Source organism: Dermacentor albipictus, chromosome 3 (genome assembly GCF_038994185.2).
Source record: "Dermacentor albipictus isolate Rhodes 1998 colony chromosome 3, USDA_Dalb.pri_finalv2, whole genome shotgun sequence".
Lineage (NCBI taxonomy): Eukaryota > Metazoa > Arthropoda > Arachnida > Ixodida > Ixodidae > Dermacentor > Dermacentor albipictus.
Genome location: NC_091823.1, coordinates 161,728,781 through 161,743,678, shown reverse-complemented (window position 1 = coordinate 161,743,678; position 14,898 = coordinate 161,728,781). Strand labels below are relative to the sequence as shown.

The 14,898-nt window shown below is 48.6% G+C and overlaps 1 protein-coding gene across 1 annotated transcript in view; it reads right to left on the bottom strand.

Annotated features, from left to right (window-relative positions):
* The window catches only part of LOC135905197 (uncharacterized), a 285,140-nt gene that overhangs the window by 201,135 nt on the left and 69,107 nt on the right, over positions 1 to 14,898 (bottom strand). Inside the window, exon 8 of the mRNA XM_065436218.1 lies at positions 2,754 to 2,840. Coding sequence (XP_065292290.1) covers positions 2,754 to 2,840 — 87 coding nt within the window. The remainder of the gene's footprint in view (positions 1 to 2,753; positions 2,841 to 14,898) is intronic.

The following is a 14,898-nucleotide window of genomic DNA, read 5'->3' as shown; positions in this document are numbered from 1 at the left end:
TCCATGTGGTTACACTGGATCTGGCAACGGCTGTCGCGCCCTTGAAGCATCGAGCACCTTTGCCGAGCACATTGCGTTTTCCTTTGAAGCTAACATGACTGGTGCATCATTCTGTCTATGGTCCTTGTACGAACAGAAGAATCATGGTACTGCTAAGATTTCTGTTTGTAGCAGGAGTCGACAACGTATTGAAGATCAGACTGTGTTGAAGACCTGTCTCGTTCGTTCTTGGTGTGCTAGTCTGAGAGCTCTTCTCACCAGAGTCCTCTTCTACTGGACGAAATTTCAGCATGCTCTCCTCTTCTGATGCCTCCTCTGTTGTGTGTGCATGTCTGTCGACTGCGTAGTAGATTGGATGCGCTCGCGCGCGCAATAGTACAATACCATATGCTCAAGTCTAACTTTCAGGAGTATTTCACATATCATTGAAGCATATGATGAAACTCTCAACACATGCTTCGGAGTCCTCTTCAGTCAAGTTAAATGTCTTCGAACAACTTCCGCAAGGCTATAACAATGCTTCAAAATGCCACCGATCCGAGCACTTCTCCGATCTCCGAGCACTTCCGCGATCCGATCCAAGAGCTTCTGCACGAACAACTTGCGGTTTCCGTAGCACTGTTTCAGCATTCCAAGTGCGACGCTGTAGCTTTATTCCGTCACTGGCGACCGCTTGAACAAAAGCTCCGTCGAGTGGAGGAATCAGGTAGTGGAAGCGGTCTATATGAGACAGCCTCGGGTTCTCGTGAACAGAATGCATGAACATATCCCAGAACGGCTGCCGTCGAGTCATGGTTTCATCGAAGCACACATGTTCCAACTTCGGTAAACTGGCGCCAAACTCCTTCTGTCGGCGTGTCGGGTCCGTTGAGGAACCGGCCGGTCAGTTTCCGTCAGCTGCGGTTGACGGCTGAGTTGTTGGAGGCGAGATAGTCTCGAGGGCGTCATTATTGCGTTCGAGCAGAGCCAAAGCTCTGTTAGCAGCTTCTTCGTATTCCCATGACGAAATCGTAATGTGCTGCGGCTTGCCGCTCGGTCATGAATCCTTCAAACTCGACGTTCAGTGCGGACCACTCCGACTTCATTGCTTTTTAACGACCTGTGCAGGACACGAAGAAAAGACAGGTTAAACTGTCCGTGCTTGGGTATTCGTGCTTTACGCTAGGCGAAAATCCGTTTGTTCATTATGCATTCCATGAGTTTCTGACTGCAGAAGGCTCTCCCAAACGAAGGTGGAAGTTGCAGGGGCGCTGGCTAGCGTCTCGGGCACCAAAATTACGATGTGGAAAGACACTTTTGCAGGGTTCATTGGTGCAGTGCGCTAAGCCACCCAAACACGGCAAACGATACGTCTCATGCATAACATCAGCTTTCTGCCGGTTGCGAGCCCATCTTCACTGCATCCTCATGGATGCGCCCCGCAAGCACATTTCGAACAGCTACCATGATCAGATAAGATTTGGGCGTGCTGCCTAAACCTCCAGTTAAAGTAGATCAATGGCAATGTTTAACTGGGGCGAGTAGGGGAGAGAATATGGTGAAGTCACTGCGCTCGGCACTATCGCATAACGTCTCGTGTGATGGGAGCAGGAAGAATGTCGGACTGCTTAATTTTTTTTACTGTACCACCGTCAGGACCAGACCACGTTTTTTGCGGCACATATACACGCACTGTAACGGCCCATATTTTGAGACTAAACATACCCAAGGAAACGGCCCACATTTTTAAACTGCACTATGCTCTGGATCCGCCACATAACAGAAAGAGAAAGTCGGGAGAAACTCGCTCCGGAAGACACTCTCTTTAAAAATGTGAGCAGCACGCTGCAGTGGGCAGAAAGCGCAGCACAAAAACAGGTGAGTGGCAAAATTGTTTTGCTGCGGAGCGAATTGGTTTCGGAGCTGCTTGTTCTCCAGTTATAGGTTAGGCCAATGGGGTACGCTAATGATAGGGTATAACGATAGGGTAGGCCAATGAGGAATGGACCATTCATGCCCGGCCCGAAAATATACCACTCACTCTCAGCTTTCGCTTATGATATCTGCAGTAATTCCAGATGAGAGCGACTCTATAACTAGCCTGCCGTAGGCGCTAAGAGGCCCCCAAGTGTGGCCACTTAAAAAGCCTCAAAGCCAATTTTTCCCTCTCTAATCAGAGCAAGCACAAGCTGAATTCCAGAATTTTTTTCAGACAAAGGAGTGTGGTGAACTGTGGCAACCAGTGGAAAAACCTAGAAACGTTGGAGTGACGCCAAAAGATTGCCTTGACTGTTGCCGCTTTCGCTGCTGCCAATAGCTTCAGGTCGCTAAGTTTAGTTACAGATAGCATCAACAAGCATTTATGACTGAGGTCAGTTACAAGTAAGCTTCGAGGTAGATCTGAGCTCCACAGGCTTCATCACGCATACGATCTGAGTGACTGCTCTACAACGGAGCAATAATAATCGCCTCTACGTCATTTATTCTCACATCGTCTCCATCACCTTTTCTCAGCCCCTCTCACAACGTCCGCCCTCTGCCCCAATTTTCCGATGCTGATTCTCACCTGAATACGTGAGGGAGAGGGCACATGAGGAAGACCTCGTGAGTGTGTTTGTGTCTGCTCATGTCCCATCGATTTTCTTCAATGACCCACTTTTGTTTCGCATGTTATATTTCTTTAGTTTAAGGATGCTGCTGGCGCTAATGCATTCACTTAGGGCAGAACAACAAAGCGTGAGGCAAGATAAATTTCCATAAAACTGTGCACTCACCCAACATCATGACCTCGCCAGACACTTTCGCTGAGGTGATGGCCTTCACGTGGGGAACAGCGAACGTTGTGTACATGTCCTCAAAGTCTGCGAAAGGAAACGCACATGTACAACAGTACAGACGTCTCTGGAGTATGAAACTGCTTTGGTTCTCTAACATTCTAACACTTTCCTTCATGGCGGTTTTCATACCAAACCTGACTCGAGAGCCGTACCTGAATAGGTATTTCGAATGTAACAGAGCGTCAACTTGAAGAAATATATGATAGCGCCTGAATCTAAAACACGGCGGAAGAATAGACAGGCTTCTCAATGACACCCGGAAACGGGTTCCTTCCGTCCTGGCCTCTGAGACTTGCGCACGACGGGAGGTTTTTCTCCGGCCGTCCCGATCGTACGTAGAGAGCATAATTTCTGAAGTGGGCGTGGCTGGCTCCTCCTCCGAAACACGGCGCTCGCGACCGAGGACTATTCGTGCGTCCAGGAGGCTTTCGGGCGCTCTGGTACTGTTGCTGCAGCTTAAAATAGGCTAGAAAAGACTGCTGCTGCGCTGGTATATGATCTTTTAGTGATCAGGAAATGTCGGCACAAGGTGTGCGAGGTGTTACAATCGGCCTGCGGGGGCTGGCGATCATCGGAGAAGCGACCTCCAAACCCTTCCGAGCCCTCCGAGACAACTCGCTTTGTGAGGACAACAATGTGCCGCCTCAACAGCCCAACGGCTCCGGCATGTCTAGTGACGGTCGGTGGACCGAGTATTGCTAGTTGATTCGCGGTCGCCTTCACGGTTTGCTTGCAGTAAGAGAACTCCTGGAACAGGGTGTTTTGCGGTGCGATCTCACGGGCCCCAGAAGTCGTCACAGTCAATGGACAGACGCGGCGGCCACTGACTGCGGGGTCAGCTCTGGGATCAAGAAGGGGCTGCTCAGGTCAAGACCCCTGTCTACAAGAACCCTCTCACCTCGGTGTGTTCAGTGAAACCAGAGTGCGCAAGTGAGTGTGTCAACCCTCCCCTTCAAAGGCGGGTCGACTACGATGACTCTCCCTTTGGACGAAGGTTGAACGGCAGTTTTCCCTCACCTAGTAATCTAGGGAGGGCAGGGTGTTTTTAAGCAGCCGTTGGAGGCTGCTCAGGGTGCATTCTCATTCGGTCATGCTAGATTGATGAAATGTAGCGTTCTCCACCCTTTATGTATATATTTAAATAAATCCCATATTCCTCATTCTCGATGAGAACAAGTCCCTCCCTTCAACAACATCCTCAGCGTTGATGAGTCGAACGACGGCATGGGCCAGCACCACCTATTTCATGCCCCATCCCAACTCTTACAACTGGCTGGCAGCGGTGAGATGGACTTTGCGACGTGGTGCTGTGTCTGCGGTGAGTGCTTGCTTCTTGATTTGAATATATTCTTCATTTTGTGGTTGTTCTGTTTAGAACACTATGGAAGCTGGATTGCTGATGTTAGCTAGGTTGTGTTTACCTAGGTATGATTAGCGAGCAGGACCAAGGCACTAAGGTAGCAATCATGGAGTTTAGGACACTGCTGAGAGACGAATTATTGATTGTTAATGAGGAACTGGCCCTAGAAGTACGCAAGAAAACGCTAAAATCAAAATTATTGCAAATGATTTCCGAACAGGCCAGTGAGGAGGGCATTGAAATTGGGTTAGAACTTTTTAGGAAAGGAGAGAAACGAGACAGAGAGAGAAGAACGGGATAAAGAAGAATGGGACAGAGAGGAACGCGAGAAAGATCGAGAGTTAAGAAAAATACAACTTAACCTTAAAAAAGAAAAACGTTTGGAGTTGTCTCAAGGAAGTGAAGGGGCTCTGGAACGATCAAGTGAGGCAGAATCATACCCCATTAACAGGCTGTTAGAGCCCTTTGTGGTTGGGAATGACATAGGCTTGTTCCTACGAAATTTTGAAAGAACTTGCGAGAAGGTGAACTTCGGTCCGAGTTCATAGCCACAGCGGTTGCTGTCTATGTTGCCGTGTGAGGCTCCTGAAGTAATCGCCAGTCTCAGTGCGCAAGATGCATATGATTATGCGAAAGTTAAGCCTAGTTTTTGAAGTACCGCCTTTCTTCCGAAGCTCATCGGCAAAGGTTTAGAAACACGGGCAAAAAGGATAGCGAGGGTTATCCGGAGTTTGCATATGGCTTAAAGGCAAACCTAGTCGAGTGGTTGAAAGCGCGGAAGCGTACGAGAGCAGAGACATAATTATAGAATGCACGCGTCTAGAGCAGCTTACAGAAGCATCCCACAATCTATGAAGCTGGGGGTGCAAGACAGAGGAAATGTAAACACTGTAAAAAGGGTGGCTCAATTAGCCGAAGAGTACGCAACGCGTAGAAAGCTGAACGCCGAGAACGGAAATTGGGACGGTCGAAATGGAACGCGGAAACCATTTCCGTTCAAAAAGGGTTTGCAGACTAGACGACCGCAGCCTGTGGACGTGGAGCAAACGACCCCAGGAAAGAGCGAAGAGAAGTCAAACGGGGAAACAGTACAAAAAGAGCAGAAAAAAAAATCGAATCTTTTGCACCGATCCGCTGCATGAGTGCCACAAACACGGACATATCGCTGTAAACTGCAGGAAGCCTAGTGTAGTTTTCTCCTACGTGGATTAAAAAGACGAGCGTATGGAACTTTGAAGCCCATATCTTCACGACCTGCAAGTTATTGGCAAACCATGTCGGGTGCTGCGAGACAGTGCCGTCACTATGGACATTGTCCATCCGTCTTACGTGACGGTACATGGCTTCACGGGAGAAGTAGCATGGATCAAACAGGTTGTAGAAGAAGAGAGCGTGTGTGTACCCATGGCCAAAGTCAAAATCAGTGGGCCGTTCAAGGAGCTCGTGACCGAGGCTGCAGTTTTCGAATTCTTGTCGCTGCAATACCTTTACATTTCTTCGAATCGGTCGGATAAGTTACTGCAGGACAAGGGGCTTAAACTGGGCGCGGGCGTAGTACAGGCGTTGACGCGAGGCCCTGCTTGTAAAATTGAGTCGCTTTCCCCTGAAAATGGAAAAGCTGCTCAAGCGGAAGTAGCAAAAGTGGTAACTTCAGCAACCGAATCCGAGCTAGGCTCGAGGGACGAAAAAATGGTTGAGGAAACCCTGCCAGCTGACCAGCTCAATGAGAGCGTATCACTAGGGTGTCAAAGTTCACGCCTGCAGGAAGAGCCAGTGACGCACTCGCAAGCGAGGCAGGGTGGTTGCTATCACCGGCCTCAAAGAACTTTGATCGGCTTTTACGTGTGGTAGAGGGCAGTGGCAGCCGAGCAAAAGAATGATCACAGCTTAGCTAAATTGCATCACACAGCTAAAGAAGGCATTGCTAGGCGCAACGTGACGATACCAGAGACAGGAGGATTGTTGTATCGGCAATACACAGACTGAAAGGGAAGGATTCTAGATCAGTTAGTCGTACCTATTAAGTACAGGGAGGACCTTTTGAGTATCTTGCCATGAAAATGGGTGGTCTGGCCACCTAAGCATAAAAAATCGAAGGAAAGATTGCTTAAGGAATACTACTGGCCTGGCTGTTTCAAAGGCATAGACAAATTTCTAAGATCATGCCACGCCTGCCAGCGCTCAGGTAAACCAGTAGAAACCTCGAAAACTCCAGTAAAGGTAGTGTCCTTAATTTCAGAACGTTTCAGACGACTTGTGATAGACACGGTAGGGCCCCTACCATAGGCAAAGCCATGTTACAAGTACTTGTTTACCATGCTGTGTACGGCTACAAAGTTTCCGGAAGCAATCCCTCTGAAAAAGCTCAGCTCCACCGAAGTAGTAGACGTGATTTTGTAAGTATTCGCACGAGTTGGGTTTCCAGCAGAAATTCAGGCGGATCAGGGGTCAGTATTCACCAGCTCACTGATTTCCACATTCTTACAAAAGTGCGGGGTAAAGTTGATACACAGTTCCGTCTACAATCCTCAGTTAAATAGTGTAGAGAGGTGGCATTCAGTGCTTAAGCGAGTTTTGCGGGCGCTCTGTCACGAGCACAAGGAGGTGTGGGAGAATTGTCGGCCGGCCACTTTGTTTGCTTTGCGAACGGTTCCTCATGAGGCTACAGGGTTCCCGCCAGCAGAACTGGTGTATGGGAGGACACTCCGTTCCCCACTGAGAATGTTAAGAGAGATCTGGGAGGAAAGAGCAGAGAGTCCAACAGTGGCAGAATATGTGCTAAATGTGTTGGAATGGCTAATTGCAACCCAAGAATTAGTCCAATAAAACATGAGTAGCTCAAAAGAACGCCAAGTTCTATTACGACAAGAATGCGAGGCTTCGTACGTGTAACGCCCGAGCCCAGGTAATTATTCTCAAACCTTCACGAAAGAACAAGCCTGAAGTTCACTGGGACGGACACGTTAAATTATTGCACAAACTCTCCAATACTAACTTTGCTCTGAAAGTGCCCGGTCGCCAGAAGCAGGTGAGGACATATCACTGCAATTTGATGAAGCTGTACGTAGGGCGGAGCGTAGTCGTTAACTGTACCACCAAGGAGCAGGATGACACTAGTGCCGAACTTAATGAGTATAGGGCGACCTCCAACTCTAAAATGAGCCTATAAGAAGTGGTAAACATTCGGTAAGCTCGCACGCTGTTAGACCCGAACAACTAGATGATCTAAGAGGGCTGTTAGGGGAATATCTCGACAGATTCAGCAATCGGCCAGGTAGAACCAAACTAATAACGTATGAAATGGAGCTGACATCAACCGAACCCGTAAGATGAAAGCCTTGCAGGTTTTCTCCACGGCAGAGAGAAATTATAGAGGCAGAGATACAGCGCATGCTAGAGTTAGGAGTTATTGAGCCCGCAGAAAGTGACTACACGTCACCGCTAATACTTGTAGAATAAGGACCCTAGTCTGTTTGTGGATTGAAGGAAGTTAAATGCCATCGCTGGGCATCAGCTGTACCCGATACCCATCGTTGAGGAACGAATCCAAAGGGTTAGCGCATTTCATTTCAACTATAGATCTCGTGTGGGGATACTGGTAAGTTCCCCTTTAAGAAAGTGCGAGCCGATATGCCGCATCTATGTCGCCTGTAGGCAATTTTAATCCTCTCGCCCTCTCGCCCTCAGCTTTGGGCTGAAGAACGCGCCATTTAGCTTCTCTAAGTTAATGAATATTGTCCTACAAGACTTGCAGGAGTTCGCCTTGCCGTATCTTGATGACGTAGCAATTTTTTTCGGACAGCTGGGAACAGCCCGTGTTGCACCTCAAACAGATGTTCTCACGGTTGAGAGAAGCTGGCTTAACGATGAAGGCGGAAAAGTGTAGATTTGACTATTCGCAGGTTACTTATATGGCCACGTTGTCGGCCAGGGCACCAGACGGCCGGCCGAGCTGAAAGTAGCTACGATTGGAAATTTTTCACAGCCGCGCACGAAAACAGACTTTCGTTCATTTTCGGGGCTTGTGGTGTGCCATCAGCGATACATTCCGAATTACTCGAAAATAGCAAGTCCTTTAACGGACGCCCTCCTAAAGGGAGCACCGAGTAGCGTGCACTAGGATAAGGACAAAGAAAACGCTTTCCAAGGTTTGAAAACGCTATTGGTTTCTCATCCTGTGGTTCGCGCGCCAGGCTACACAAAATAGTTCATAGTTCAGTGCGACGCAAGCAACAGGGGTATGGGCGTGGTACTTAGTCAAGTCGGCGACGATAATGAGGAACATACTATCCTCTACGCCAGCCGTAAACTAACTGTAAGAGAGGAAGCCTACAGCGCTTCAGAGAATGGATGTGCTTGTTACGTTTGGGCCGCCCAGAAGTTGTCATTTGTCGTGTTACTTGTACAGAGCGAAGTTCATCTTCGAGACCGACTGCTGTCCTCTGATGTGGCTCCATCAAATGTCACAGAAAAATGGCTGCTTGCTCCGATGCAGCCTCACTCTCCAAGACTAAAACTTCTCTGTTAGATATAAGAAGGGAAAGTTGCATAGCACTGTGGATGCCTTGAGCAGGCTTATTGGAATTCTGCGTTTAGAGATCCCTGTAAAATTTTAGGGTTATTGTTGGTTTTGTTAAACCAAGATCTCTCAATTAGCAGGACCCATTCCATGATTGCTCAATTCGTCAGCACAAAATTACTTCAAAAATTGGCGTAGCGAAACGCAGCATTTGTTGTTTCTGCACTTATGTTTTCTTTGAAGCCTAGCGGGTCTAAAGTGAGATCCTGTATACGTCATCTCGGCGCAGAGCCGTGTTGTGGTGTTCGCCTTGCAGTTGCCTGTCCTTGTTGTATGTTTTGGCGCGGTGTCGTCATTTCACAGCTGGTCGCTGCAAGCAAAGGCATTCCCCCCCCCCCCCCCCCTTGCCACCAGCCATTCTCTTCCTGCCCAGCGGTTATCAGCACTGTCCAGTCGAGATTTTTGGCGCCACGGCGGAGCTGTTATGACGGGCCTGCGGGGGCTGGCGATCTTCGGAGAAGCGACCTCCGAACCCTTCCGAGCCCGCGGCAACGACTTGCTTTGTAAGGACAACAATGCGCCGCCTCAACAGCCCAACAGCTCCGGCATGTCTAGAGACGGTTGGTGGACCGAGTATTGTTACTTGATTCGCCGTCGCCTTCACGACTTGTTTGCAGCAAGAGAACTCCTGGAACAGAGTGCTTTGCCATGCGATCTCACGGGTGCCAGAAGTCGTCACAATCAATGGACATACGTGGCGGCCACGGATTACGGGGTCAGCTCTGGGACCAAGAGGTGCCTGCTCGGGTCAAGACCCATGTCTACAAGAACCCTCTTACCTCGGTGTGTTCAGTGAAACCAAAGTGCGGAAGTGAGTAGGCCAACCCTCCCCCTCAAAGGCAAGTCGACTATGATGACTCTCCCATTGGACGAAGGTTGAACGGCAGTTTTCCCTCGCCTACGGATCTAGGGAGGAAAGAGTGCTCTTAAGCAGCAGTTGGCTGCTAGTGAGGGTGCATTCTCTTTCGGCCATGCCAGTCTGATGAAATGTAACGTTCTCCACCCTTCATGTAGAATTGTAAACATATCCCATATTCCTCGTTCTCCATGAGAACAAGTCCCTCCATTCAACAATGTCCTCAGCGTGGATGAGTCGGACGACGGCATGGGCCAGCTACCACCTATTTCATGCCCAACCCCAACTCTTACAGAGGGCAAAGTGCATGCTGATGCCTGTTTATTTTCAAATGCGTTTTTTTTTCTTTTTTTGTAGACATACTCACGCATCATTCATGTAGGTATCGAGAAGTGGAATGTCTGCGAAAGATCTTCATGTGCTGGAAACGCATAATAATTAAAAATTTGTGGGCTATATAGATATGATTACCATCTTGTGAGACAGTTTCGAAATGGTTTTGCCTGCTAGTGCCAGCGCTTGCTTTCGTCTGTGCAGTTCGCCGTAGTGATAGGGTGTGAAGCAGACGTAGCATAACCCGCCCACAGAAATCTGACACAATCGTCCGTGTGCTTTGAGGTGCTTGTTAAATAACCTTAAGTGGCTAAAACTATTTTGGAGTCCCGCGTTTCGGTGTGCCCCATAAACATTGTTTTTCCCGCACACCCACAATTTTCTATTGCGATAGGAATTGACACTCCAGGCGGTGACATCGAGATTGCCTCTTAGTTGCACCGAAAGGCAGCGCCGCATCTTAACAAGGCAACAGCGCAAACGTTGCAAAGCGAAACTAACTGAACCGACCAAACGGCACACGTCATAGATCACGCTCGCATCTCGCGATGTCGCCGGCGCCACCGTGTCTGGCGATGCATGACCCTCCTCACCTTTTTGGAGAGGGTCAGACATCGCCAGAACCTGCGGCGCCGGCGTTGAAGGCGAAAAAGCGAGAGCTAGGCTATCCGTAAGCCCGATGCTTTGCGCTCCCCTGCGAGACTTCCCATGTTTCCCTTCCAAACTCTCTCTGTCGTGCCGCAGAGGCGCCAAGAGCGGTAGAACCACAGGGCAAGGAGGGGGTGAAGCAGCGGCATTACGTCTGAGCGTAGACGGCGCTGCGACGGATTCGGACTGGAGCTACAGACGCGTACGTAGGCCCGTGTGTGTGTGTGCGTGCGCGTGTGAAGAATCTGGGTGGTGTTCGCTTTCTTTGGCTTTAAAAATACGCCACAAAACGCGAAAAAAGAGTCAAGCGCACGCTGCAATCTCGCGCGGTCCACCTTCTATTGCGGCCTCCGCTTTTGACGATGATGATGATTTCTTACTTTGAATACAATACTTCGCTCATTCGGCGTTATGCCGGTGGCCAGCGGTAGTGCGACATTTAATTGTAGGAACGGTAATAAGTAAGGATAGTGTGTATGAGATCGATGTGAAATATAGAAAAAGGTCATAATGTATGGAAAATAGTTATGTAGACATATCCAGGCATAACAAGCTGAGAGCTTTGAAAAGAAAACTTGTAATGTGTTGGGCCGTAGGCGGATTCGACCAGTGAGAGCTAGAGGCGTTATCTCTACTTCGCACTAGGTGTTATGGGCTGTGACTAAAGAGCGCCTAGTTCGTGCGACGAACCTGCCGGTTCGTGAGGTCACGGTAGAGGGCTCGCCGCTTGTATATAAAAGCACGCGCGCGTTGGCTTGTCGCCATTACGAGTTGCAAAATGGATTCAGGAGCATCTGCATCGGAGGCACCTGCGAAGCCACAGGGTTGACCGGGACAGTACGCTTCGGAAGAAGCCCAGAGTAACGCAGCTGGGCTTGCAAAGCGGAAAGACGACACCGATCTTCATAAACGCGAGGCCAAAGCTGAACGGAAGAAGCGGCACCTCCTTTCTCAATTAAGTAAATATAGGAGAGATTGTGATAGTTCTAAATCTCTGTGTTTCAACTAAAAAATTGGGAAGCCCGCAGGACTTCCGAGGGCCACTGCGAAAGCGCTAAAGGGAAAACATGAGGGGCTACTTTGGGACAGTACATTAGGAAACAAAAGTGAATCATAATACATTCCCAATGTACTCGCCCTTGTAGTCCCCCAATGTGTTTCCTTTAGTGCTTTTGCAGTAGTCCCCGGAAGTACTGCGGGCTCCCCATTTTCTTTTTTTTTTTTCATCCCCTTTGAAACGGAGCCGTGACAAATAGACCATAGCCTGCTTGAGTTGCTCAGGTATGCTATACATGCTTTTCATTCGAGCATTTTATTGAGATTGCAATTATATGAACACTCGAGGCGCATTTTCTCCGTCTCCGTGATGTTACGTATAAAGTCCAAGAACGACAACATCGTGGCCGCGCGCCGCATGTGTACGGGCGAGTGAAAGCGCGCAAGCGGAGCCGACGATCGCGGTTCAACTACGCGCGCGCAAGGGAGGCAACGCGCCGTCTTCAGTCAAGCGAAAGGCCCCGAGGAGGCGGGAAGGAGGGGGGTTGCGGCATTGTACTCTGACCGCGACTTAACGGCACCGGCTATCGCGGCTCAAACTTGCGCGTGCAAGGGAGGAAATGGGGGAGGAAACGCGCTAAGTCTTCCGTCGCGCGCATGGCACCGGGCGGAGGGGAGGGAGGCAGCCGCATTCTACTACGGCTGCAACTGCGCATGAGCAGCAGTATGAGCAGCGATGGCGGCACCATGCTTGACAATTCAGCTAGTAAGCGAATGTTTCCAATTTTCTACGGCCAATAAAACTACTGTCCTTCGTGTAACTGTCAACTAATTTGCTATGGCAATCGATGTTTCGGCTGTCGGGCGAAACGGCGACTTTTCTTCTTTCTTTCTTTCTTTTTTTTTCTAGCAACATATATCAAGAGACGGTCGCGAGAATTTACTGTAGCCCTTGCAGATCAGTCCGCCGACCGAAATTCTTGCTCAAGCAAGCCGAAGATAACTGCGAAGTTGTGCTTATCATCCTCCTAAATACCCTTTCCCCCATTGAAACATCCCGTCACAACACTCATATGCAGCTAGAGAGAGATGAGGAGGACTATTAGTACTCCGATATTTATATTTTTATATTTTGGCTGAACATTCGCACTTCCCACAAAAACGCAATAGCAACCGTCCCAGTCAGTAACGCTACTATGGCGTGAAGTATGCCTTCGGTGAAGAGCAGGCCTTTCCAGAAGCGTTCCACGGCCTAATATTGCTAGAGCTGCATGCGCACTTGAACTTTCTCATTGACTGATTAGTTAGTTTTAATGTTGCAAGGGCCCGTTCTGGTCAAAGAGCGCCTGAGACATGATGCAATGAGTTAACAAGTGCACATGAAGTCTGCATGCAACGCGGCTGTAAAGGGGCCTAAAATGAGTCGCTGTATAAATGCATAAACATATAAGCACTACAAATATGACAATAATAATTGAGGTGTTGAATGGACATAAAATATATGTTGCGAAAGGATCATAAGATCAAAATGTAAGCTAATGCAAGTAGGACTGTGCCTCACCGGACCTTTGAGCGCCAGAAAGGGCCAGGAGGCACGTGCTCTAAACATCACTGCCACAGTGGCAACTACTGATAAGACACCATGTTACTGATTGCAAAGATGTATAATATGCAATAAATGAGCATCATTAAAAAAACTAAACCTGCTTTGTTGTCAAAAAGTGGGTCGTCGCCAAAGAACGTTGCTGGGTGGAGATAAATTCGTCGACGGCACGGTAAAGGCAAGTGCTTTTTTCTGCAAGATTCTTTTTCGCGACATTCTAGCAGAACGGGGACAATGGTCAGCGTTTACCACGTTTGCCACAGAAAAGTCGCTCATTGCAAATTAACAGGTGCGAGCGTGGGTGGCCGATTCTAATTGGCAGATAATAACCTCGGTTCGTCGTATTTGTTATATGGGTGGCCAATTTCACAACTGTGCCTAAATGACATGCAGCTTATTAGTTGTTTGTGTCCCATGGATGCTGCCGATGGCTGCTAAGTGTTTTTCGTAAGAAAGGCTTCATGTCTACGGCCGGGACAGCTATAGTGGAGTTTCTGGCTTCTCTTACTATAATGTGGCGGTTTCGACATCAGTGTTGTATACACGAGTGAATAAAGGGGATTTAGTACATGATTTTTACTTTTAAGATATGACATTAAGGATCTTACGACACTTGGAGGGTCAATGACATAATAGCTTTGTTTATATGTTTACCCGCAGAGAGTATTCCGTATAGCTTCGCCATGAAGATACTTGTTTCAGTGTGCAGAACATCGCATTCCGAGCAAATGGTCGAATTACTACATAAGATACACCGTAATGTGATCCTGATGCGTCAGTGTAATACTCTGGGAATGAGTACTTCGCCTGAAGTACAACAATGTGCATTGGAATATGTGCCTCTGTGGCGTGTTCACTGGCCTCGATAAACGACGTGTCGCGTTCCACCAGTTGCCACTGCGGAAGCAGCTTCGCTGGAAGCACCAGACGATGCTCTAGAAGAGGGTGGCCCGTTGCTTAAACGAGCGTCCGCACACGCAGTGAGAAATGCTCGCTCGCTGTGGGTCGATTATGTAACACAGGCACAGGCGGTGTAGCACAGCTGGTGTCGTTTCCAGTTGTACAGCAAAGAGGTTTAGGGTTCGAATGTACTTTCAGGAAATAGGTGAAGGCGGAACATGCCCTTTTCAGGGAGAATGACCACTCATTTGACTTATTTTGAAAGTGCCTGTTGCCAGGCGGATCCCTGGATAGTGAACTCGATCCAGCATCTTTCGGGTAGTTGGAGTAGCAGGCTGATATGCTAAGACGCCGTAGAGTAAACGTCTACGTATCAGAATTTTGTGAAGATTCATTAGACATTTTCGATTACTACGCCATGTTGCATAGGACAAAAATTTGAGACTGTTGTTATTTTGAGGAATTTGTTCCTGGGCTATTTGATGTGGGGTATGAAGGATAGTTTTCAGTCAAGTATAATGCCCAATAAACCTGTGTTCTGCATTCAGGGCTACGCGCTGTCCATGGATATCGATAATGGGCTCTGGCACCAGGCCTTCTGTGATATCCTGTTTTGGTATGCAGTTTCCGTTGCGAATGATTATGACCGCTGGCACCACTCCGTGCCTTACGCTTAAGTGTACGCTGCTGTAGTTCCTTTCCCCTCACCGGAATAAACGCATTGTTTGTTTGCTCCCCGATTTGAGCAGTCCGGCTCTTCTGTTGCGGCGCTTCGAGCCCGGCCGCTAGGCCTCACGCCGGAGGTCA